Source organism: Scyliorhinus torazame, chromosome 10, assembly GCF_047496885.1.
Source record: "Scyliorhinus torazame isolate Kashiwa2021f chromosome 10, sScyTor2.1, whole genome shotgun sequence".
Lineage (NCBI taxonomy): Eukaryota > Metazoa > Chordata > Chondrichthyes > Carcharhiniformes > Scyliorhinidae > Scyliorhinus > Scyliorhinus torazame.
In genome coordinates, this window is record NC_092716.1 from 6,660,075 (window position 1) to 6,685,470 (window position 25,396).

Here is a 25,396-nt window from a genome sequence, read left to right on the forward strand (position 1 = left end):
AGATGCCCCTTAAATGTCACTATCGTCCCTGCTTCCACCACCTCCTCCGGCAGCGAGTTCCAGGCACCCACCACCCTCTGTGTAAAAAAAACTTGCCTCGTACATCTCCACTAAACCTTGCCCCCCGCAAAGTGTGGAGGGAGGCAGGCTGAGTGGAGGCAGTGAGGAGGGAGGCAGGCTGAGTGGAGGGAGGCAGGCTGAGTGGGGGCAGTGAGGGGGGAGGCAGGCTGAGTGGGGGCAGTGAGGGGGGAGGCAGTCTGAGTGGGGGCAGTGAGGGGGGAGGCAGGCAGAGTGGAGGGAGGCAGTCTGAGTGGGGGCAGGGCCTGCTGCTGCTGCTGCTGGAAGTTGACGGCAGCCATGTTGGCTGCTGCCTGAGTGAACGTCACTGAGCCGGAGGGAGGCCGCGGCGGAACGGCACAGACGCGGAGACAATCCGCCTCCATCCGCGGTGCAGGCTGCTGGTCGAGTGCCGGGTGCGGCACGGCGAGCACCATGAGTGGGGGCACTCCTTACATCGGCAGTAAAATCAGCCTGATCTCCAAGGCGGAGATCCGATACGAGGGGATTCTGTACACCATCGACACCGAGAACTCCACTGTCGCTTTAGCCAAAGGTAAATGGCGCAGAGCCGGGGGAGTAGGCGCCGGGCCTAGCGACACCACCCCCTGATCTCAATAAACCCCCCTTTTTTTACAACAACCCCTCACATTCTTTGCTATGTGGCAGGAAGGCGAGTTCCTTCCACCCCCAGCGGGTTATTCGGGTTTTAAACCGATTTAAAATGGCGGGGTTTGTGAACAAGAAGCTGCTGTCCTCCCCAGTGTGTCTTCAATCACCTTTCAGCCAGATGTGTAATTTTTACTGCTGCCTGACTTGGAGCAAGCCTTAAATTTGCCCAAATAAAAACAGGGTGGACGCTCTCGATTTGGTGCGATGAAGAAGTTGGGTGGTGGGGGTATTGGGGTGTGTTTCCAGACAACCTGTTCTCCACATCACCACAAACATATATTTAAAACATCTCTTCACTCTTCCTTTATTTAAACTCTTCAGTTTCGAAAATAATGCCTTCTGAACCTATCCCATTTGTTGGTTTAAAAACAAACACGCCGTTACTCTGCCATTCATTGTCCCCAAGGGGGGGTCTCCCTCTTGGTGGTTTTCGACCCTCCTTTCATTGTGTTTTTTTGCAGCATAAACATTGGAGCCTTCTTTTCAAAACAACTGTGTTGTGATCTCTGGGCATACAAAGTTCTTAAGTGTTAATTTACATTACTTGTATTTATTTGTCCGGTGATACATGTGGCAATGTCCAAGGTGCTATTTGGAGTTGGTTATCACTTGGATTACTCTGAAGTTGTACCCTGCACGTAGAACGTTTTTTGTCTCAAGTTATTTTTGTCTTGATTATTGGCAAGCCTCTCTCTTTCTTCACTTGCCCTTTGTTTCCCAAAAAGTAATCGCCTTATAACTTAATCTGTGCAGATGTTCGATGGCAAAGGCGTTTTCTTGGGCAGTATTAGTTTGCAAAAAAAATAACTTGGATCTATGATGGATCGATGGAATTAGAGTGCACTGTTTGATTACTTGGGTTAAATAGCCACCTGCCATCTGTTTTTTATGCTGAGAGGATTTCATTCAATAGTGATAGTCTTCCAATGTACTAAACAGGGGAGCTTTAATATATTTTTACGCTGGGGCCCTAAATTGGTAAGATTTTTGTTTGTTTTTGTAAACTATTGCACGTAATGTGTCCCCTCCAAGAAGGCTTTCTTTAAAGACCTAACTTAGGGTCTGTTGGAGATAGAAACTGCTGATTATCTATTTGCAGTGGGCATCCCACACACTACTGTACGAGTTATAGAATCTCAGAAGGATGATACTCTGCCCTTCGAGCCTGTGCTGGCTCTCTGCAAGAGCAATTTATTTGGTCCCAATTCCCTTGCAGAATTTGTCCCTTTGAAAGCCATGATTGAAATTGCTTCCACCATCCTTACTAGAAATGCATTCCAGGTCATAGCCATTTGCTGCGTTTTTGGAAAGAAAATCCTTCTGTCACTGTTTGTTCTTCTGCCAATCGCCTTAAATGTCCTCTAGTTAATAATCTTTATTATCACAAGTAGGCTTACACTAACACTGCAATGAAGTTACTGTGAAAAGCCCCTACATTCTGGCGCCAGTCCGGGTACACAGAGGGAGAATTCAGAATACCCAATTCACCTGACAGCGCGTCTTTCAGGATTTGTGGGAGGAAGACCCTGGAGCTGTGACGCAACACTGCTACCCACTGTGCTACCGTGCTGCTCTCTCATTGCTTTTCCCAACATTGCCGAAGGAGACCATTCGGCCTATCGGATCCACTCTGACCTTTTAGAAGAGCACCCTACCTAGGCCCACTCCCCGCCCTATCCCCATAACCCCACTTAACCTGTGCATTTTTGGACTGTGGGAGGAAACCAGAGCACCCGGAGGAAACCCGCACTGACACGGGGAGAAAGTGCAACCTCCACACATGCATCATCCGAGGCCGGAATTGAACCCCGGTCACTGGCGCTGTGAAGCAGTAGTGTTAACTATTGTCCCACCCCGTACAGATGCATCATGACATTGAACAGCTTTATCAAATTCCACTTCGCCGTCTTTTCTCGAAATGAAGATTCACATGGGCTTTGGTAATCACTCCTCCAAACTGTTGCCAGGAATAAGGGCCTTCATTGTCATAAATCTTTGCTGCATTCTATCGAAAGCCTTCCGAAGGTCCGGTACCCAGAAATGGGCACAATACTTCAGTTGAGCGGAACCAGTGCTTTATATAAGTTCAGCAAAACATTTTTACTTTTGTACCCTTACATATGCTTCTACTTAGCCCAGGATCCATGTGTCTCTTTAACTGTTTTCTCAACGAAATTGTGTACAATTGAAAGCAGCGAAATAAACCATTTGCCCCAACTGGTCTAAGTTGGCTAATATTTAAATCCCACACCAATCTCCTCCCGCTCTACTTCAGCTCTATCAACATATCCTTCTGTTCTTCTGTGATGTGCACTTCCTCTTAATATAGAACATATAGTGCCCATTCGGCCCATCGAGTCTGTACCGACCCGCTTAAGCCCTCATTTCTACCCTATCCCCGTAACCCAATATCCCCTCCTAACCCTTTTGGATACGAAGGGCAATTTAGCATGGCCAATCCACCTAACCTGCACGTCTTTGGACTGTGGGAGGCAACCGGAGCACCCGGAGGAAACCCACGCAGATACGGGGAGAACGTGCAGACTCTGCACAGTGTCCCAGCAGGGAATCGAACCTGGGACTCTGGCGCTATGAAGCCACTTGTGCTACCGTGCTGCCCCAAATGCATATGAAGGAAATATCTTCTTACCTTGAAGTGGCACAGCAAAGGTTCACTAGATTGGTTCTTCGGTTGAGATGATTGTTTCAGGATGAGAGGTTGAGGAAATTAGACTGATATTTATATTCTCTTGGAGTTTAGAAGAATGAGAGGTGTTCCAATTTCATTGTGCAGGATTCAGCAGGGGCTTGAAAAAGCAGACCGTGTAGTTGACGGAGTCAACTAAATGTTCACTGTTGAATGCTCTCTGGGATGGGCAATAGCGACATCCACACCCCATGAAGGAATAAAAAAAAACTGAGCGATTATTTCCTCAGTCTGCAGAACCTAGAACATGGGCACAGCCTCTGGAGATGGGGGCCAAACCATTCGGATTGAGATGAGGAGAAATTTCTTCACTCAAATTGATGTGAATCATAGAATTCGTACAGTGCAACAGGAGGCCATTTGGCCCGTCGACCCGTGGCCTATTCCCTTGCCCTATCCCCGCAACCGGTAGCCCCACCTAACCATTTGGCCACTAAGGGACAATGTAGCACGACCAATCCACGTAACCTGCACATCTTTGGACTGTGGGAGGAAACCGGAGAATCCGGAGGAGGAAAGCCACGCACACATGGGGAGAACGTGCAAACTTCACACACACAGTCACCCAAGGTTGGAATCGAACCCGGGTCTCTGGCTCTGTGAGGCAGCAGTGCTAACCCCTTCTTCGGACTTAACTGACCAGACATTTGTAGATGCTCCAACATTGAATCTATTTAAGAATGAGATTGGTAGACTTTTAATCCCTCAGGGTATGAATGGATATGGGGAGCTTTCAGGAAAGTGGAATTGAGGCGGAAGATCAGCCATGATCGTTTCTGATTTGGAGCAGGTTCAAGGGGGCACCTAGTTCACTGCTATTTCTTACATTCTTACCCACCTCTTGTGTGCCCTGTGGGAGTGCTTTCCAAATTCTCACCACTCCCTGGGTAAAGAAGTTTCTCCTTTACACCCTGTTGGATTTTAGTGACAATCTTATATTTATGACCCCAAATTTTGGACTTCCCCAAAAGGGGTGAACATCTCGTGTCTCCCCTGTCAAACCCAATCATAATGTTAAATCAAATCACCTGTGGACACCTTATTTTGGTCTGCACTTGCTAATATTGACACTCTTGGGTGATCCCTTGTCCAAAATTCTGAACTGTCAGCCAACCCCGCAGCAAACACTGCCGCCCTCACCAGAAAATGTTTTTTAAAATAAATCATTGGAGCGAATATATATTTGTTAAGCTGTGCATGCAGTGTGACCCTAGAGGTCTGAACATATAGCCGTCTTGCAAAGGTTCCTGGTAAACTCAGTTTTGCAAACTTTCCCACAATTGTCAGATTAAAATTGGGGCAGCACGGTAGCATTGTGGATAGCACAATTGCTTCACAACTCCAGGATCCCAGGTTCGATTCCGGCTTGGGTCACTGTCTGTGCAGAGTCTGCACATCCTCCCCATGTGTGCGTGGGTTTCCTCCGGGTGCTCCGGTTTCCTCCCACAGTTCAATGATGTGCAGGTTAGGTGGATTGGCCATGCTAAATTGCCCTTAGTGTCCAAAATTGCCCTTAGTGTTGGGGATAGGGTGGAGGTGTTGACCTTGGGTAGAGTGCTCTTTCCAAGAGCCGGTGCAGACCCGATGGCGGCCTCCTGCACTGTAAATTGTATGAAAAACACCCCATTCATTCAATTTACCTAAAATCGCTTGCCTGACAACGTTTTAAATTTCTTTTTATTATTGAGGGCCAATTTAGTGTGGCCAGTGTGCCTTCCCTGCACATGTTTGGGTTGTGGGGTTGAGACCCACGCAGACAAGGGGAGAATGTGCAAACTCCACACAGGCTGGGATCGAACCTGGGTCCTCGCTGCCGTGTGGCAGCAGTGCTAACTACTGCGCCACCATGTTGTCCCTTGTCAATTATTTTGGTAATTAATTTACCGTAAAGACTATTTGAGTCATAGATACTTACAGTGCAGAAGGAGGCCATTTGGCCCATCGAGTCTGCACCGACACACTTACACCTTATCCCCACAACCCAATAAACCCTCCTAACCTTTTTGGACACTAAGGGCAATTTAGCATGTTCCATCCACCCAACCTGCACATCTTTGGACTGTGGGAGGAAACCAGAGCACCCGGAGGAAACCCACGCAGACACGGGACGAACATGCAGACTCCACACAGACTGTGACACAAGCGGGGAATCGAACCTGGGACCCCGGCGCTGTGAAGCCACAGTGCTATCCACTTGTGCTACCATGCTGCCCTTGGACTTCATGTGTTTTGAGGTGATAGTTATTGATGTGCTCTTGTTTTGGGGGCTGCCAAGGCACAAGGAAACCTCTCTCCTTGGTTCAGATAGCCTTGGCTGACATCGGGAAACTGTCTTTTTTTTTCTGTCTGGCTTCTGAGTATTGAGCAGCCAGTTAGCACCAAATGCTGAGTGTGTGGCTGAATTTCTGATTTGGAGTAAGTACTGCTCTTTCTGCTCTTTTGTGGTGTATTGCAGGATAATTTCCACTGTTGGATTACACACATAGGACTTTGAGAATGCACCAGGGAGTTCTGTGTGTAGGTTTTGTGTCCTTGCCCAAGAAGTTACCTTCAGGAAGCTGCAGCCAATTGAATGAAATGAAATGAAAATCGCTTATTGTCACAAGTAGGCTTCAATGAAGTTACTGTGAAAAGCCCCGAGTCGCCACATTCCGGCGCCTTTTCGGGGAGGCTGTCACAGGAATTGAACCGTGCTGCTGGCCTGCCTTGGTCTGCTTTCAAAGCCAACGATTTAGCCCAGTGTGCTAAACAGCCCCAACTGGAACATAGTACAAGAAATAAGAGCAGGAGATGGCTGTTTGGCCCCTCTAGCCTGTTCCACCATTCAATGAGAACATGGCTGATTGCTTTAATTCCACTTCCTGTCTGTAATAACTTTTTTTGTCTTTTTAAAAATTCATTTTTTCTAATTAAGGGGCAATTTAGCGTGGCCAATCCACCTACCCTGCACATCTTTTGGGTTGTGGGGGCAAAACCCATGCAGACAGGGGGAGAATGTGCAAACTCCACACGGACAGTGACCCAGAGCCGGGATCGAACCTGGGACCTCGGCGCCGTGAGGCAGCAGGGCTAACCCACTGTGTCACCGTGCTGCCCCTGTCTGCAATAACTTTTGACTCTCTTGTCAATCCAAAATGTGTGGAACTCCGCCAATGACCCAGCCTCCCACTGCACTCTTGGATTGTGAATTTTAAATATTAATGAAGAAAGTTCTCCTCAACTCCATCTGAAATGGGAGACCCCTTAGCTTTAAACTGTGGCTTGCCATTCTCAGTTCTTCCATGGGAGGAAACATCCTGTAGGTATCCATCCTGTCAAACCGCTTGGATCTTATTTGATTCAATCAGATCACCTCTTGTACTTATAAAAAACAATGAGAATGGGTCCATTCTGCTCAACCTTTCCTCATTAGACAACCCTTTCATCCCAGAAAGCAATCTGGTGAATCTTCTCTGAACTGCTTCCAATCCAAGCGCATCTCTTGTTAAATAAGGTGACCAAAAGTGTTCACAGTCCTCTTGGTTTGGTCTTGCCAATGCCCTGTGCTGTTGTAACAAGGTACTCCATCTCACTTGCATAAGGCCAGAGTTCCATGTGTCTTCCTAATTACTTGCTGGCATTTTGTACTTCATGTGCAAGCTTACCCAGACCGCCTTCTGCAGTCTTTCTCTCTTTAAATAATGCTCTGCCTTTCTATTCTTCCCACCAAAGTGGGCAACGTCACATTTTCACACATTATACTCCTAAATTTCTGGTCACTTAACCTATCTATCGTATATCTACACCTGTTCTTTCAAAGAACAGTCCAGTTTATTCCATTCCCTGGCCCTTTCTCTATATCACAGCAATGTTTTCTCCAATTGCCCGTTTTTGTAACCTTTTATGTGTTACCTTAATTAATGTATTTTGGAAATCCACATATACCGTATCTACCGGTCCTTCTTTATCCATTGTGCTTGTTATTTCCTCAAAGAGCTCTGATAAATTTGTCAAAGATGATTTCCCTTTCATCCAATCAAGCAGTGTCAGCATGGTTTTATCATATTCTAAATGTTTTGCTTATGTCCAAATGTGTTGTTTGTCCAAAAGAGACCCCCAGCACCATGATCCCCACCACCAGTGAGGCAGGTGCTGAGCCCACCCTAACCAGAAGGGGAATTGAATTGAAACCGTTTTGATCCTCACCGGTCATCCAGCCAACTAGTTCTCCCTACCACCACGACATAAGAGTTATTGTGGCATCATGTTGTAGCGTTGAGCTATGGGTAGAGGCATCAAATGGCTGACTCCACCTTTTATCGCTTCCCAGTGTGTGTTTTGGAAGGATATACAAGTTGATACTTAAACTGTTGGCTGCATTATAAATGCTCAATCCTTGGCCGCCATGTTCGTCAGTGGGACTTGGCCCAGAGCTTCCAGCTTGGGGCAGGGATGCGATGCACTGTGCCACAACACCATCTCATGCTGGGTGACTGGCATTTTCCCAGTGACAGATGTTAGGCTAAAATGCCTATAGTTTCCTACTTTCTGTCCTTCCTTTCTTGAACAGAAGTGTGACATTTGTGGTTTTTCAATCCACTGGGACCTGCCCAGAGTCCAAGGAATTTTGGAAGATTACAACCAATGCACCCACTATCTCTGCAGACATTTCATTGAGGAACATAGGAGCATAAATAGGCCATTAAGCCCATCAAGCCTGTTCCACCATTTAATTGGATCATGACTTATCGTCTATATCAAGACCACTTTCCTGTGGTATCCCCAAATGCTTTGATGTCATTAGTCTCCAGAAATGTATCCATTTCTGTCTTGAACCAGCTCAATGATTGAGCTTCCACAGCCCCTGGGGGTAGAGAATTCCAAAGAGTCACCACCCTCGTGAAGAAAACTCTAAAATGCAGGCGTTCAGGCCCAAGGGACGTGTCAGCCTTTTGTCCCATTAGCTTACCCGGCACTTTCTCTCTTGTGATAATTGATTTTTGCACCCTGATTTTTATCCTATTCTTTTGATGCTATTTGCATTTTCTACCGTGAAGAAAGATAGAAAATATTAATCAGAAGTTTATGCCATTTCTTTGTGTACCATTACTAATTCCTCAGTTTCATCCTCTAAAGGACCAACATTTACTATAGCTACTTTCTTCTTTCATTGTCTTTTTTTTTGTTCTGGGGATGTGGGCTTCGCTGGTTGGTAAGCATTTATTGCCCATGTCCAATTGCCCTTGAGAAGGTGGTGAGCCGCAATCGTGAACTGCTGCAGTCAAAGAGGAGTAGGGGCACCCACAGTGATGTTAGGAAGGGAGTCCCAGGATTTTGACTTGGCAACAGTGAAGGAATTGTGATATGTTTCCAAATCACCATGATGTGTGGCGTGGTGGGGAGCTTGCAGGTGGTGGGGTCCCAGATAGCTGTTGCCCTTGCCCTACAAAAGACAACCTTGGCAACAGGTAACAAAAAATCCCCTCTCCCTACGTCTCCACCAACCCCCCCCCCCCCCCCCCCCCCCCCCAACCCCCGCACACACAACGGCTCTCTCCCACCACTCTGCCACCATGGTTCCTGCTTCCCTTTTCCAACTTATCATGTCCCCCTCCAACAAAGAATTACCCCCCACCCTGCTGACGACTCAATATTCCTTAAAAAAAGTTGATAAACAGCTTCCACCTCAAGGTGAACGCTTCTCCACCCCTCGAATGGCACACTTAAGTTTTTCCAAATGCTGGAACTCTGCCAAGTTCCTCTCCATTACCCCCACCTCTGGGCTATCAGGGATACGTCGGCCTCTCTCCTCACCTGTACTTCTGGATCCTCCGACACTCCAAATATTGCCACCTCCAGAGCTACCTCTGCCTCCAAAATCTTTAACATTACATCCAAAAATTCCTCAACCTCGGACATGCCCAAAACGTATGCACATTGTTTGGTGGTCCCGCTCCTGTCCTTCTTGATGATAGTTGATCATGTGTTTGGAAGTGCTGCCGAAGGAACCGTGCTGAGTTGCTGAAGTGTATCTTGAAGATGGTGCAAAATGTGCAACAACGGTGGAGGGGTTTAATAATTATTGTGATGGATGGGTTGCCAATCAAACGGGCTGCTTTGCCCTGGGTGGTGTTGAGCTTCTTGATTGTTGTTGGAGCATTCATCTGGGCAAGTGGAGAGTATTACATAACACTCCTGACTTGTACCTTGTAGATAGTGGACAGGCTTTGGCGGGAGTCCGGAGGTGGGTTACTGTCTGCTGAAATTACAGCCTCTGACTTGCTCTTGTAGCCCAGTATTTATATGGTTGATCCAGTTCATCTGGTCGATACTAACCCCCAGGATGTTGATAGTTGAAGAATTCAGAGATGGTACTGTCTGAATTCTTTCAGACAGGTTCGATTCTTTCTTGTTGAATATGCTCCTTGCCTGGCACTTCTGTGGCATGAATGTTACTTGCCACTTGTCAGCCCAATATTGAATATTCTTGCAGGTCTTGCTCTTAAAGGATAGGGACGACTTGAGTAACTGAGGAATCATGTAAAGTGCTAAGTATTGTACAGTCAACCACGGAAATTCTCACTTCTGACCTTGTGGTGGAAGGAAGGTCGTGAACGAAACAGCTGCAGGTGGCTGGACTTGGGGAACGCTGAGGAACTCTTCCTGCAGTGATGTCCTGAGACTGAGATGATTGACCTTGGCCAATCCCAACTGACGTCCTTTGTTCTGGGTATGACTTCAACCAGTGGAGAGTTTCCCCTCGATTCCCATTGACTTCAGTTTTACTTGCCCTCCTTGATGAGGTGAGGAACTGAGTGACCCTTGCAGAACCCATACTGAGGGTCAGTGGGCCTGTTATTGTAAAGCCCGTGTCACTTGATAGCACTGTCGATGATACTTTACATTACTTTGCTGATGTTTGAATATTGACTGGTGGGATGGTAATTGGCTGGGTGACCTCGGCAGTTTTCCACATTGTTGGGCAGCTGTGCAGGAACAACTTGGCTAGGGGTTCAGTGTATTCATAGAATCACTACAGTGCAGAAGGAGGCCATTTGGCCAATGACGTTTGCACCGACCTTCCGAAAGAGCATTCCACTACCCTCTCAGTAGCTCCATCCATCCGTTGGCCACTAAGGGGCAATTTAGCATGGCACATCCATCTAATCTGCACATCTTTAGACTGTAGGAGGAAACAGGAGGACCCAGAGGGGACGCACGCAGACACTGAGAAAACGTGCAAACTCCACACAGCCACCCAGGCTGGAATCGAACCCAGTTCTCGTGCTACCTTGCCACCTGGAGCACTAGTTTTCAGTGCTGTTGCCAGAATGTTGTTGGGGCTTTCAGCCATTTCTTGACATCGCATGGAATGAACTGAATAGGCTGAAGATTGGAATCTGTGATGCTGGGGCCCCCCAAAAGAGGCCGAGAAGGCTTATCCATTCGTCACTCGGATACAACCATAGAACAGGAATAGGACACTCAGTCCCCTGGACCCGCTCCACCATTCAATAAATCATGGCCTTTTTTCCTTGGAGCGTAGGAGGCTTAGGGGTGATCTTATAGAGGTCTATAAAATAATGAGGGGCATAGATAAGGTAGATAGTCAACATCTTTTCCCAAAGGTAGGGGAGTCTAAAACTAGAGGGCATAGGTTTAAGGTGAGAGGGGAGAGATTCAGAAGGGCCCAGAGGGGCAATTTCTTCACTCAGAGGGTAGTGAGTGTCTGGAATGGGCTGCCAGAGGTAGTAGTAGAGGCGGGTACAATTGTGTCTTTTAAAAAACATTTAGATAGTTACATGGGTAAGATGGGTATAGAGGGTTATGGGCCAAGTGCGGGCAACTGGGACTAGCTTAATGGTAAAAACTGGGCGGCATGGACTGGTTGGGCCGAAGGGCCTGTTTCCATGCTGTAAACTTCTATGGCCAATCTGCTGGTAACCTCCACTCCACATTCCTGCCTGCCCCCGACAATCTTTGACCGCTTACTCTGTCTCAGTCTTAAATAGTATTCAAAGTCTCTGTTTCCACTGCCATTTGAGGAAGAGAGTTCCAGCGATTCACAACCCTCAGCAAATAATTCTCATCTCCGCTTTAAATGGATGGCCCTTAGTTCCAGATTCTTCCACAAGGGGAAACATCCTTTCTACATCCACCCTGTCAACTCTCCTCAGGATTTTGTATGCTTCTATCAGCTTACCTCTTGTTCTTTTGACTGAAGGTGGCTGCAAATGTTTCAGCATTTTGCACTGATGTGCTGGGGATCCCCCCATTTTGTTTTTTTTAAACATAAATTTAGATTACCCAATAGTTTATTTCCAATTTAAGGGGCAATTTAGCACGGCCAATTCACCTAACCTGTACATCTTTGGGTTGTGGGGGTGAAACCCACGCAGACACGGGGAGAATGTGCAAACTCCACACAGACAGTGACCCGGGTCCTCAGCGTCGTAGGCAGCAGTGCTAGCCACTGTGCCACCTCACATTTTGTTTAATTGTCCAGTGCCACTCATAACTGGATGTGGTAGAACCTGCTCAAATTTGATCTGATGTCATGAGGCTTCATGAGGTCCAGAGTGGATTTTGAGGATTCCTACGGAAACTCCCTCCCCACTGCGTCCCATGTCTCACCACCACAAGTGGGTGTGTGTCCTGCTAGTGGGACAAGATGCTGGTGCCTGGGGAATTTTCTGTAAAGTATGATTCCGTGAGTTTGACTGTCGGGCTGTTGCGTGACTAGTCTGTGGGATTGCTCTCTGAATTTTTGCACAAGACCCAGGATGTTAGTAAGGAGGACTTTGCAGGGTCGACAGGGCTGTATGTGCTGTTGTTGTTTCTGATACCTCGGTTGATGCCACATGGTCCGTCCGACCTTATTCACATGTAAGATTTCATTGGTGTTTGGTGCACTTCAGAGGACTGTTAAGAGCCAACTACATTGTTGCCCAGACCAGTTAAGAATGGCAAATTTGATTCCCTAAAGGACAACAGTGAACCAGATGGGCTTTTACGACAGTTGACGAGATCTCCACCATTGGACGAGATTTTAATTCCAGATTTATTAATGGAATTGAGATTCCAGCTGCCATGGTGGATTTGAAACCGAGTCCCCAGAGCACGTCGCCACCACCCCCCCCAAAAATGTCTGCTGCTTAATTGCTATCTTAGCTTGGAACCTATTTCCCCAGTCCACTGTAGCTAACTGTCTCCATATCTTGATTTGCCTTTATTTAAGTTTAAGAAACTAATTTCAGATCCCAGTTCCTCAATCTCAAATGTTGAATTCGATCATGGCTGAGACAAGAATGTTATCCTTTCAGGAGTCACTGAGTGAAATAGGCCAGTCTTAATAGACAATGAGTGGTGATCTGATTGAAATGTATACATTTCTGTGAGGACTTGATGGAGTAGATGGTGAGAGTTACTTGATGCATGGTAGCACAGTGGTTAGCACTGTTGCTTCACAGCTCCAGGGTCCCAGGTTTGATTCCCGGCTTGGGTCACTGTCTGTGCGGAGTCTGCATGTTCTTTACGTGTTTGCATGGGTTTCCTCCTGGTGCTCCGGTTTCCTCCCACAAGACCCAAAAGACGAGCTTGTTCGGTGAATTGTAATTATGAATTCTCCCTCAGTGTACCTGAACAGGCGCCGGAGTATGGCGACTAGGGTATTTCCACAGTAACTTCATTGCAGTGTTAATGTAAGCCTACTTGTAGCACCGATAAAGATTATTATTGACTGGTAAGTTTGGAACTAGAGGCCACAGTCCCAGAATTAGGGGAGTGATACAAGGAGACATTTATTTACTCAAAGGGTTGTGAACCTTTGGAATTCTCTACCCCAAGGGTTTTGGATGCTCCATGATTGAAAATATTCAAGACAAAGATCGATTCATTTTAGGCACAAAGGGAATCGAGGGATATGGGGATCGAGCAGGGAAGCCATGATATTAAATGGCAGAGCAGGTTTGAGTGACCATATTCCATCTCTCTCCCTCTATGTTTCTCTCTCGTCTCTCTCACTTTCTTTCTCTCGCTCTTGTTGCTAACTTTGGTTGGCTCTTGATTCGTTGCCCGTTGGGTCTTTACTGAATTTGCTCTGTTTCTATAACCTTTGCTCTAGAGTCGCCAGGTATCTTTATGATACCACCACAAAGTTCAAGTTCAAGTACTGATCAATAACTCGACACACCAATTAGTAAGATTCAAATCAAAACACATTTATTATACACAGTAAATCACTACTCGTGCATAAACTCTACTTTCTAGACTATTCTCTTTCACTAAAAGGCCTGTACTTAGCTTCGGAACTGGCCCACCAGGTCAGGGGAACAAATGGCCTTTCATTCGATCTGAGTCTGCAGGATTCAAAAGCTGGTATGGACTGGTAGTTAGGAGCGCCTATCTCGTAGCGTGCGTTGACTGGAGACTTACTTGGTTGATGCGGCAGCTGAGGCAGTTCACTCTCAAGGGTTGATTCAAGTTGCTGAGTGACCCTGCCAAGAAGACCGATTTGAACTTGAGGGCTTCACGCCGTTCGGGGCGGACCCGTACCTGGTTCCAAGTGATTGGACTACGTTCCGATCACTTGGATCGATTTCTCCAATACTGGAGTTGTTCCCTGATCGCTGGGCGGTCCCTGAGTGTCCGTTGGCCTTCCTTTGTCTTGGCTCCTGCTGGCGCCGAGGAGTCTGGCTTGGTCTTATTCACCTTAAATGTTTTGATTGTTCCCGGGGATCGCTCATTAGTATGCAGATGGCTGTGAGTTTCAGTGCTGTCTGGGCTTTTGCAAGTTCTAATACACAGGATTTCTGCACTTGCTAGTTTTTGCCTGTGTTGGCTGAATTTCCCTGTAGTCTTTGCGCTTTTCCATTTTAAGTCGGGAAGTGGCCAACCCAGGTGGCTACACTCTCAACCAGGAGACCTGCCGCTCTGATCACCTGCAGGATTTACAGGCTGCTATCAACCTGTGTGGCCCATGTTATGAACATATGGCCATCAAGCCTGACATGGAGTGGGGTTCTAATCCGGAGCTTCTGGCTTGGAGATAGTTTACTCCTCCTATTTCTGTCCTGTGTGTTGTATGTTTTTAAGAAGCTGGGTATTTTTAAATTTTATTTTTGAATATAAATTTGGAGTACCCAATTATTTTTTTCCAATTAAGGGGCAATTTAGCGTGACCAACCCACCTCCACTCCATCTTTGGGTTGTGGGGGCGAGATCCACGCAAAAAAAGAGCGAATGTGCAAACTCCACACGGACAGTGACCCAGAGCCGGGATTCAAATCTGGGACCTCGGCCGTGAGGCAGCAGTGCTAACCACTGCACCACCATGCTGCCCTGTTTTTTGTGTTTTTTAATCACTTACTAAATTTATTTCTCATGGCTACAGTTGATGGACCATTGCACATCCGGAAGCCACGTTTTGCATTTGATTCTTTAGATGATTGGATAGGGAGGGAAAGACGGGGAGAGAAAATGAGCCACGAGTTCTGGTTAATCAAGTATGAGGGATGGTTGTAAAATTAAAATCCGCTTTTAAAAAAAAATGTCTGTTCCCTGTCTTCCCCTGATGTTAATTTTCATGGAGGTGAAAAAATGTGCAATTCTTGTACTGCATTTCCTGAACTTAAGTAATAATGAACTTTATTAGTGTCACAAGTAGGCTTACAATAACACTGCAATGAAGTTACTGTGAAAAGCCCCTAGTCGCCACACTCCGGCGCCTGTTCGGGTACACTGAGGGAGAATTCAGAATGTCCAATTCACCTAACAGCACATCTTGTATGTAACTACATGGTTCTTATTATGCATATCAGAGACTACCACATGTATTTTGTGCACAGCAAGACTCCACTAATGAGGAGATGCACAAGTCCTTCAGTGTTGTTGATTGAGACGGAAGTGTTAATCTCGACACTGGAGGAGCACCTCTTTTGAAGTCATCCATGAAATCCGGTTTAACATTTCCACTTGAAGGATAATGCCTCTTAACAGTTCAGTACTATTCCATAATTGCAAATAGTGACAACCAGGTTATGTGCACAGTTTCTGGATGCTAGTCTAGATGGTTATGAGGCAAGTTATTGCTCAAGTTAGAACGGATGACAATGTTATTGTGATACTTTTCAAGGGTTGATGGAAATCTGTCAGGGGTTTCACTATAGAGTGCCCCGTGTGCTCAACAGTCAAAGCCTTGGCTGCTACAAGTTGCATATCAATGATCCACTTTAGTGTATGCCCTCTTGAGATATCAATTTGTATTGGTTTGCTGTCTGAAGCATTAAAAATTCCACAAACCTCTTAGTTGCAGATCTATTGGGCAATGTCTTCTATTGGGTGAAGTCTTTTTTTATGAATTGAAAGTCCAATGTTTCTTTTTCCCAATTAAAGGGCAATTTAGCATGGCCAATCCACCTTCCTGCACATCTTTGGGTTGTGGGGGGTGAGACCCACACAGACACTGGGAGAATGTGCAAACTCCACACAGACAGTGACCCGGGGCCGGAATCGAATCCAGGCCCTTGGCGATGTGAGGCAGCAGTGCTCCCCACCGCACCACTTTCTATTGGTGACCTACGCCATTATTCCTGGCTGTGATGGTAGTTCTCGCCCCTCCAATGCATCTCTGATTATCCCCGAATAAGAAAGTCTTCATGTTAAAACTGTCATCGACGGGACTTCCGGTTGCGGCTATGCGGCGCTAAGCCGCACGATTCGGCAGCTCCCGCTATTACGGACTTTCGGGCTCGCTAGAGGAGTCTCAATGGAATTTTTTCGAAGACAACCCGTGGGGAAGGGAAGAGCGAGGTCTCCCTCCGACTTTTATGGACCGGACCAGAAGTGCAACGACCAAAAAAGCGGCACTGGAGCAGCGGGAGAAGCGAGGGGAAAAAACAAAATGGCGGCGGCCGGGGACAAAGCGGAGTGCGGGCCGGAGCTGCAGGAGTTCATCAAGCGCTGCTTCGAGGAGCTGTGCAAGGAAATGCTGGTGCCTATGCTGGCGGCAATTGAAGGACTAGGGATAACCCAGAAGGCCCACGAGGTGAAGATCCAGGATGTACAGAAAAGAGTCAGTGAGAATGAGGACGAGCTCTTGGGCCTGGCGGTGAGAGTGGAGCAGCACGAGGCGCCACACAAGAGGTGGGCGGGAAGACTCGAAGACCTGGAGAACAGGTCGAGGAGAAAGAATCTGCGGATCCTGGGTCTCCCTGAAGGAGTGGAGGGGGCCGATGCCGGGGCATACACGAGCATGATGCTCGGGGCGATGATGGGCGCGGAGGCCCCTTCGAGGTCGCTGGAGCTGGACGGGGCACACCGGGTGCTGGCGAGGAAGCCCAAGGCAAATGAGCCGCCAAGGGCGATGGTGCTGAGATTTCACCGGTTCACGGACAGAGAGAGGGTCCTGAAATGGGCCAAGAAGGAGCGGAGCAGTAAGTGGGACAATGCAGAGATCCGAATATACCCGGACTGGAGCACGGAGGTTGCAAAGCGGAGAGAGGGTTTCAACCGGGCCAAAGCGGTGTTGCACCGGAAAGGAGTGAAATTCGGAATGCTGCAGCCAGCGCGACTGTGGGTCACATACAAGGACCAACACTATTACTTCGAAATGCCTGAAGAGGCGTGGACCGAAAAGTTGGACTCTAGCTGAGGGTTTGTGAGGGTGGGGGGGATGTTTGAGGTTTGATGTGTGATGGTTGTTGTACATAGGGGGTCAATCACGCGCAGGAAATGTTACATGGGCTGGGGGAGAGAGACAAGGCCGCGACAGGAGTTGCGCCAGAGGGGGCGGGGCGGGCTTTGGAAAGCGCGGGGTTTTTCCCGCACGCGGGAAGAAAGGCGGGAAGGGGAACGAAGGGACGCATATTGATTGGGAGACTCTCACACGGGGAGGTCAATGGGACGGCGGGGTCAGCAGGTGTCAGCTGACTTACGGGAGTGATATGGGGGGAGCAAAAAAGCTAGACGGGGGTCTAGCGAGGGGGGCGGGGGGAAGGTTTGCTGCTGCACTGGCCGAAAGGGAATGGGACACAGAAGAGGTGGTTGGGACGGGGGTCCCCCGTCTGGGGGACTGGAGGGTGAGGGAGGCGCGGACACTGGACTGGCCCAGAAAAGGAGATGGCTAGTCGGCCGGCCCGGGGGGCGGGGTGAGAGCCCCTCCAATCCGGCTGATAACGTGGAACGTGAGGGGCCTGAATGGGCCGGTAAAGAGGGCTCGAGTGTTCGCGCACTTAAAGGGACTGAAGGCAGACGTGGTCATGCTCCAGGAGACACACCTGAAGGTGGCGGACCAGGTCAGGTTAAGAAAGGGATGGGTAGGACAGGTATTCCACTCTGGACTGGACGCGAAGAAAAGAGGGGTGGCAATATTGGTGGGAAAGCGGGTGTCATTTGAGGCCAAGACTATCGTAGTGGATAATGGAGGGCGATATGTGATGGTGAGCGGTAGGTTGCAAGGGACGTGGGTGGTGTTAGTAAATGTACACGTCCCGAACTGGGATGATGCTGGATTCATGAAGCGCATGTTGGGGCACATTCCGGACCTGGAGATAGGAGGCCTGATAATGGGAGGGGACTTCAATACAGTGTTGGATCCAGCACTGGACCGCTCCAAATCAAGGACTGGAAAGAGGCCGGCGGCGGCCAACGTGCTTAGGGGGTATATGGATCAGATGGGGGGAGTGGACCCATGGCGGTTTGCAAGGCCGCAGGCCAGGGAATTTTCTTTTTTCTCCCATGTGCACAAAGCCTACTCCCGGATAGATATTTTTGTTCCGGGCAGGGTGCTCATCCCGAGGGTGGAGGGGACAGAGTATTCGGCTACAGCCGTTTCGGACCACGCCCCACACTGGGTGGAACTGGAGCTGGGAGAGGAGAGGGACCAACGGCCGCTGTGGCGGCTGGATGTGGGACTGCCGGCAGATGAGGTGGTGTGTGGGAAGATGAGGGGGTGTATCGAAAGGTACTTGGAGGCCAACGACAACGGGGAGGTGCGGGTGGGGGTGGTATGTGAGGCATTGAAGGCAGTGATCAGGGGAGAGCTAATCTCCATCAGGGCTCATAGGGAGAAGACAGAGGGCACGGAGAGGGCGCGGTTAGTGGGGGAGATTTTGAGAGTGGACAGGAGATGCGCAGAGGCCCCGGAGGAAAGATTACTTGGGGAAAGACGACGGCTCCAGACAGAGTTTGACCTGTTGACCACAGGGAAGGCGGAGGCACAGTGGAGGAAGGCGCAGGGGGCGACCTAAGAGTATGGGGAAAAGGCTAATCGGATGTTGGCACACCAGCTCCGTAAGAGGATGGCAGCGAGGGAAATAGGGGGAGTCAAAGATGGAAGGGGAGCCACGGTTCGGAGTGCGACGAAAATAAACGAGGTATTTAAGGCCTTCTATGAAGAGCTGTACAGATCCCAGCCCCCAGCGGGGGAAGAGGGGATGAGACGATTCCTAGACCAACTGAGATTCCCGAGGGTGGAGGAGCAAGAGGTGGCTGGTTTGGGGGCACCAATTGGGTTGGAGGAGCTGAGCAAGGGTTTGGGGAGTATGCAGGCGGGGAAGGCCCCGGGACCGGATGGGTTCCCGGTGGAGTTCTACAGGAAGTACGTAGACCTGTTGGCCCCGCTACTAGTGAGGAACTTCAATGAGGCAAGAGAGGAGGGGACCCTGCCCCCGACAATGTCGGAAGCGACAATTTCTTTGATCCTAAAGCGGGACAAGGACCCACTGCAATGTGGATCGTACAGGCCGATCTCGCTCCTCAATGTGGATGCTAAGTTGCTGGCAAAAGTGCTGGCCACGAGGATCGAGGACTGTGTCCCGGGGGTGATCCACGAGGACTAGACGGGATTCGTAAAGGGCAGGCAATTAAACACTAATGTGCGCCGGCTCTTAAAACGTGATAATGATGCCATCGGAGGAGGGAGAGGCGGAGATAGTGGCAGCTATGGACACGGAGAAGGCCTTTGACCGAGTAGAGTGGGAGTACCTCTGGGAGGTGCTGCGTAGGTTTGGGTTCGGGGGATGGTTTATCAGCTGGGTTAAGCTCCTTTACAGAGCACCGGTGGCGAGTGTAGTGACGAACCGGCGGAGGATGGAGTACGTTCAGCTGTACCGAGGAACGAGGCAGGGGTGCCCCCTGTCCCTGCTGTTATTTGCATTGGCGATCGAACCCGTGGCCATATCACTGAGGGAGTCTAATAAATGGAGGGGGGTGGTCCGCGGGGGACAAGAGCATCGGGTGTCGCTATATGCGGATCATAGATCATAGATCATAGAATTTACAGTGCAGAAGGAGGCCATTCGGATGACCTGTTGCTGTACGTGACGGATCCAATGGAGGAGATGGTGGAGGTCATGCAGACTCTAAGGGAGTTTGGGGAGTTTTCGGGCTATAAGCTCAATGTAGGGAAGAGTGAGCTCTTTGTATTACAGGCAGGGGACCAAGAAAGAGGGATAGGGGACCTACCGCTGAAGAGGGCGGAGGGGAGCTTTCGGTATCTGGGGATCCAGATAGCCAGGAGTTGGGGGGCCCTACATAAACTGAATCTGACGAGGTTGGTGGAGCAGATGGAGGAGGACTTCAAAAGATGGGATATGTTACCGCTCTCGCTAGCGGGTAGAGTGCAGTCGGTCAAAATGGTGGTCCTTCCGAGGTTTCTGTTTGTGTTTCAGTGCCTTCCCATCGTGATCACCAAGGCCTTTTTTGAGAGAGTAGGCAGGAGTATTATGGGGTTTGTGTGGGCGAATAAGACCCCGAGAGTAAGGAGAGGGTTCCTGGAACGCAGTAGGGACCGAGGAGGATTGGCGCTGCCAAACCTAGGGAGCTACTACTGGGCAGCAAATGTGGCGATGATCCGCAAGTGGGTGATGGAGGGAGAGGGGGCGGCATGGAAGAGGATGGAGATGGCGTCCTGCAAAGGAACGAGCCTGGGGGCGTTGGTGACGGCACCACTGCCGCTCTCGCCGACAAGGTACACCACGAGCCCGGTGGTGGCGGCAACGCTAAGGATCTGGGGCCAGTGGAGACAGCACAGGGGTGCAATGGGAGCATCGGCGTGGTCCCCGATCAGGGGTAACCACCGGTTTGTCCCGGGGAAGGTGGACGGGGGGTTCCAGAGCTGGCATCGGGCGGGGATCAGAAGAACGGGGGACCTGTTCATTGATGGGACGTTTGCGAGCCTAAGGGCACTGGAGGAGAAGTTCGAGATACCCCCGGGAAATGCCTTTAGATATATGCAGGTGAGGGCGTTTGTGAGGCGACAGGTGAGTGAATTCCCGTTGCTCCCGGCACAAGAAATTCAAGTCAGGGTGATCTCGGGTGTATGGGTCGGGGAGGGCAAGGTGTCGGCAATACACCATGAGGTGAAAGAAGGGGGGAAGCGCTGGTAGAAGAGCTGAAGGGTAAATGGGAGGGGGAGGAGGAAGGTCTGTGGGCTGGTGCCCTAGGTAGGGTTAATTCCTCCTCGTGTGCCAGGCTCAGCCTGATACAATTTAAGGTGGTTCACAGAGCTCACTTGACGGGGGCGAGGTTGAGTAGGTTCTTTGGGGTAGAGGACAAATGTGGAAGGTGCTCAGGGAGCCCGGCGAACCATGTCCATCTGTTTTGGTCATGCCCGGCACTGGAGGGGTTCTGGAGAGGAGTGGCGGGAGCAATATCTCAGGTGGTGAAAGTCCGGGTCAAGCCAAGCTGGGGGCTAGCAATATTTGGAGTAGTGGACGAGCCGGGAGTGCAGGAGGCGAAAGAGACCGGCAATCTGGCCTTTGCGTCCCTAGTAGCCCGGCGAAGGATCTTGCTAATGTGGAAGGAGGCGAAGCCCCCCAGCCTGGAGGCCTGGATAAATGACATGGCTGGGTTCATAAAGCTGGAGAGGATTCAGTTTGCCTTGAGAGGGTTTGCGCAGGGGTTCTACAGGCGGTGGCAACCGTTCCTAGACTATCTCGCGGAGCGTTAGAGGAAGGTCGGTCAGCAGCAGCAACCTAGCGGGGGGGGACGGGGGGGGGACACGTCCTTGGAGGGGGGGGGGGGGGGGGAAGGGGGGGACTGCCTGGGAGGGTGGATGAGCAAGAGATAACATGAAGGGTTGGGGAAACTGGCACGTACGGGAGAGAGCCAGTGTACAAAGCTGTGTAAACATATCACTTTGCCATGTATATATCTTGCTCTGTGCGATTTCTTGTTATTTTGTTACGGCGGGGGCGGGGGTTATTGTTTGTAAGGGAGAAAAATTGTGTTAAAAAACTTTAATAAATATATTTTTAAAAAAACTGTGATCCACTACACACAACTTCATTTGCTTTTAATTCTTACTTAACTTTTAGAACTTTCTTCTCCCTGCCCTGAACAGCCTTCAAGTGTACAATGCCATATTTTGATCATGAGGATTAAATCCTCAATAAGCGATTATTATTAAATCCTAACTTGGTTCTATGCCTTGGTTCCTCCTGTTCTTCAATTGTGTGAATATGGCCTTCTATGTAAGGTACTGTTCAACCTCAATTCAAGATTTTCAATATCCTGGTACAATTTATAAATTGCAAGCTTTCTGTCGGCTCCCAACTTGACTCGCTGGCCCACTTCTTCCTTCAGCTCAAGGTGGTGAGTGTGCTGGAAAGAGATTTGATTGGCAATGGCAGCCTCTGACATAATTGGCTGGGGCTCATCTTGAAGGCTAGACAATGTGTTGGTGTGATATCTGAGCATTGCAGTTGGTGTTGCATTTACTACCCTCTGACATGACTCCTACTCCTGTCTCGACACAAGTGCGCATCCCATAGTCAGAAGCAACAATTGTTACCTTTTTTAATTAATTAATTCTTGTGATGTGGGCATTATGGTAGGCCCACATTTATTGCCCGTCTCTAGTTTTCCTGAGAAGGGGTTGGTGGGCTGCCCACCTGAAAAACTCCAATGACCAGCTTTAAAAAAAAAAAAAAAAGTTTTATTAAAGTTTTTCCAATGAGAGTTTTTACATAACGAACATAGAAATACAGATTGTAATAGAAAATAACAATAAACATAGCCCAAAGCTTACAATGAAACTACTTACACAACAACAGAACAAGGTGGGTTTTGCCTCCATGCCCAACCCAACTCACATTAACTCAACAGTCCCCCCCCAAGGATGCTGCTGCTGACACTTACTGCTCCCCTAGAAAGTCAAGGAAAGGTTGCCACCGCCAGGAGAACCCCATCAAGGACCCTCTCAAGGCGAACTTTATTCGCTCCAGGCTGAGGAACCCCAACATGTCGCTAACCCGGGTCTCCACACTCAGGGGTTTCGAGTCCCTCCACATTAACAGAATCCGTCTCCGGGCTACCAAGGAGGCAAACGCCAGTACCTCGGCCTCTTCCGCTTCCTGCATTCCCGGATCCTCCGCCACCCCAAATATCGCTACCGCTGGGCTCGCCTTCACCCGAGCGTCCAAAACCCTAGACATCACCCTTGCAAACCCCTGCCAGAATCCTTTAAGAGCCGGGCATGCCCAAAACATATGGGCATGATTTGCCGGACTCCCCGCACACCCCGGGCACCTGTCCTCCACCCCAAAAAACCTACTCTTTCTTGCCGCCGTTATATGTGCCCGATGCACCACCTTAAACTGGATTAATCCGAGCCTGGCACATGATGAGGAGGAGTTCACCCTGCCCAGGGCATCGGCCCACAGGCCCTCATCCAGCTCCTCGCCCAGCTCCTCATCCCACTTATCCTTCAACTCCCCCACTGAGACTTCCTCTACCTCCTGCAGCTCCTGATACATGTCCGACACCTTCCCCTCCCCTACCCAGACGCCAGACACCACCCTATCTTGGATCCTACGTGGAGGCAGCCGCGGGAATGTCCCCACCTGTTTTCTAAGGAAGTTCGGAAGCTGAAGTTACCTGAACGCATTCCCCGGGGGCAGGCCGAACCTCTCCTCCGGCGCCTGTATGCTGGGGAAAACCCCGTCTATAAACACGTCCCTCATCCTCCTAATACCTAACCTGTACCAGCCTCGGTACCCTCCATCCAACCTACCCGGAGCAAATCTGTGGTTAATATGTATTGAGGTCCATACCGAGGCCCCCTCCTCCCCTGTGTCATCTCCACTGCCCCCAGATCCTCGGTGCTGCCGTCACCACCGGACTAGTGGTGCATCGCGCCGGCGAGAACGGCAGCGGAGCCGTAACAAGTGCCCCTAGACTGGTGCCTCTACACGACACCGCCCCCACGCCGCCCCCTCCTCCATCATCCATTTCCTGATCATGGCCACATTGGCCGACCAGTAATAACTGCAGAAGTTTGGCAGAGCCAGTCCCCACCCCCACCTTTTCAACTCTCCCTCCATCTGCTCCACTAGCTGGGTTAAGTTGAGCCTGTGCAGGGCATCCCAGTTCCTGGCCACTTGTATCCCCAAGTACCGAAAGCTCCTCTCCACTATCCTGAGCGGGAGCTCCCTCAGTCTCTCCTCCTGGCCCCTACCGTGGACCACGAACAGCTCACTCTTCCCCACGTTCAGCTTATACCCTGAGAACCTACCGAGATCCCCCAGGATCCGCATGACCTCCCCCATCCCCTCCAACGGGTCCGAAATATACAACAGCGGGCCATCCGCGTAGAGGGAGACCTGGTGCTCCTCCCCTCCGCGCACCAGCTCCATCCAATCACCCGAAGTCCTGAGCGCAATGGCCAACGGCTCAATTGCCAGAGCAAACAGCAACGGGGACAGGGGACACCCCTGTCTCTTCCCCCGGTGCAGCCTGAAATATTCCGACCTTAGCCGGTTTGTGGACACACTCGCTACAGGGGCCTGATACTGCAGCTTGACCCACCCTATAAATCCCTCCCCAAATCCAAACCTGCCTAGCCCCTCCCACAGATACTCCCACTCCACCCTGTCAAAGGCCTTCTCCGCGTCCATCGCAGCCACCACCTCTTCCAGCAGCACACCCCCCCCCCCTCCCCCAATCTTTGGCAACAGCTTGGCATCCACGTTCAGGAGCGATATCGGCCTGTAGGACCCACACTGAAGCGGATCCCTCTCCTTCAGGATAAGCAAGATCAATGCCTGCGACATTGTCGGAGGGAGGGTCCCTTTCTCCTTTGCCAGTTTGAAGGTTCTCATCAGGAGCGGGCTCAGCAGCTCCGAGAACAACTTCTAGAATTCTACGGGGAAGCCATCCGGGGCCTTGCCTGCCAGCCCCCTGACTACCTCCTCCAACTCAATCGGGGCCCCCAGTCCCTGCACCCGCTCTGCTTCCACCCGTGGGAACCTCAACCGATTCATTAACCGCCTCGCCCCTTCCCCCTCCCCGGGGGGGTTTCGACTCGTATAACCTCACGTAGAACTCCCTGAATACTTCATTGACCCTGTCTGGGCTCAGCACCATGTTGCCTTCCCTATCCCGCATTTCCCAATTTCTCTGGCCGCCTCCCTTCTGCTGGTGCGCCAGCATCCTACTCACATTCTCCCCATACTCATACACTGCCCCCTTCGCTTTCCTCAGCTGCGCCTCCACTTTCACCGTGGACAGCAAGTCAAACTCCGCCTGTAATTTTCGGTGCTCGTTCAACAACCCCCCTCCCCCCCCCTCCCCCCCCCCCCCCCCCCCCCCCCTTCTGGGGCCTCTGCGTACCTCCTATCTACCCTGAGTATCTGTCCCACCAGTCTCTCCCCTCTGCCCTCTCCTCTCTATGGGACCTAATGGAGATTAACTTTCCCCTAATGACCGCCTTCAAAGTCTCCCAAACCACTGCCACCGTCACCTCTCCTGTGTCATTCGCTCCCACATAGTTCTCAATACTCCTCCTCATCCGCCCGCACACCTCTTTGTCCGCCAGCAGCCCCACATCCAGTCGCCAGAGAGGGCGCTGACCCCGTTCCGCCTCCAGTCGCAGGTCCACCCAGTGCGGGGCATGGTCCGAGACCGCAATGGCCGAGTATTCAACCACCTCCACCCTCGGGATTAACGCCCTACTCAACACAAAGAAGTCTATTCGCGAAT

At 50.1% G+C, this 25,396-nt stretch overlaps 1 protein-coding gene across 4 annotated transcripts in view; it reads left to right on the top strand.

Annotated features, from left to right (window-relative positions):
- Window positions 1-331: 331 nt before the first annotated feature.
- Window positions 332-25,396, top strand: part of LOC140430327 (protein LSM14 homolog A-like) — a 115,469-nt gene continuing 90,404 nt past the window's right edge. Inside the window, exon 1 of one of the 4 annotated variants that reach the window (XM_072517774.1) lies at window positions 332-613. In XM_072517774.1, the coding sequence (XP_072373875.1) occupies window positions 493-613 (121 nt within the window). In that variant the 5' untranslated portion in view covers window positions 332-492. The remainder of the gene's footprint in view (window positions 614-25,396) is intronic. The other 3 variants (XM_072517776.1, XM_072517773.1, XM_072517775.1) reach the window with 3 other exon arrangements.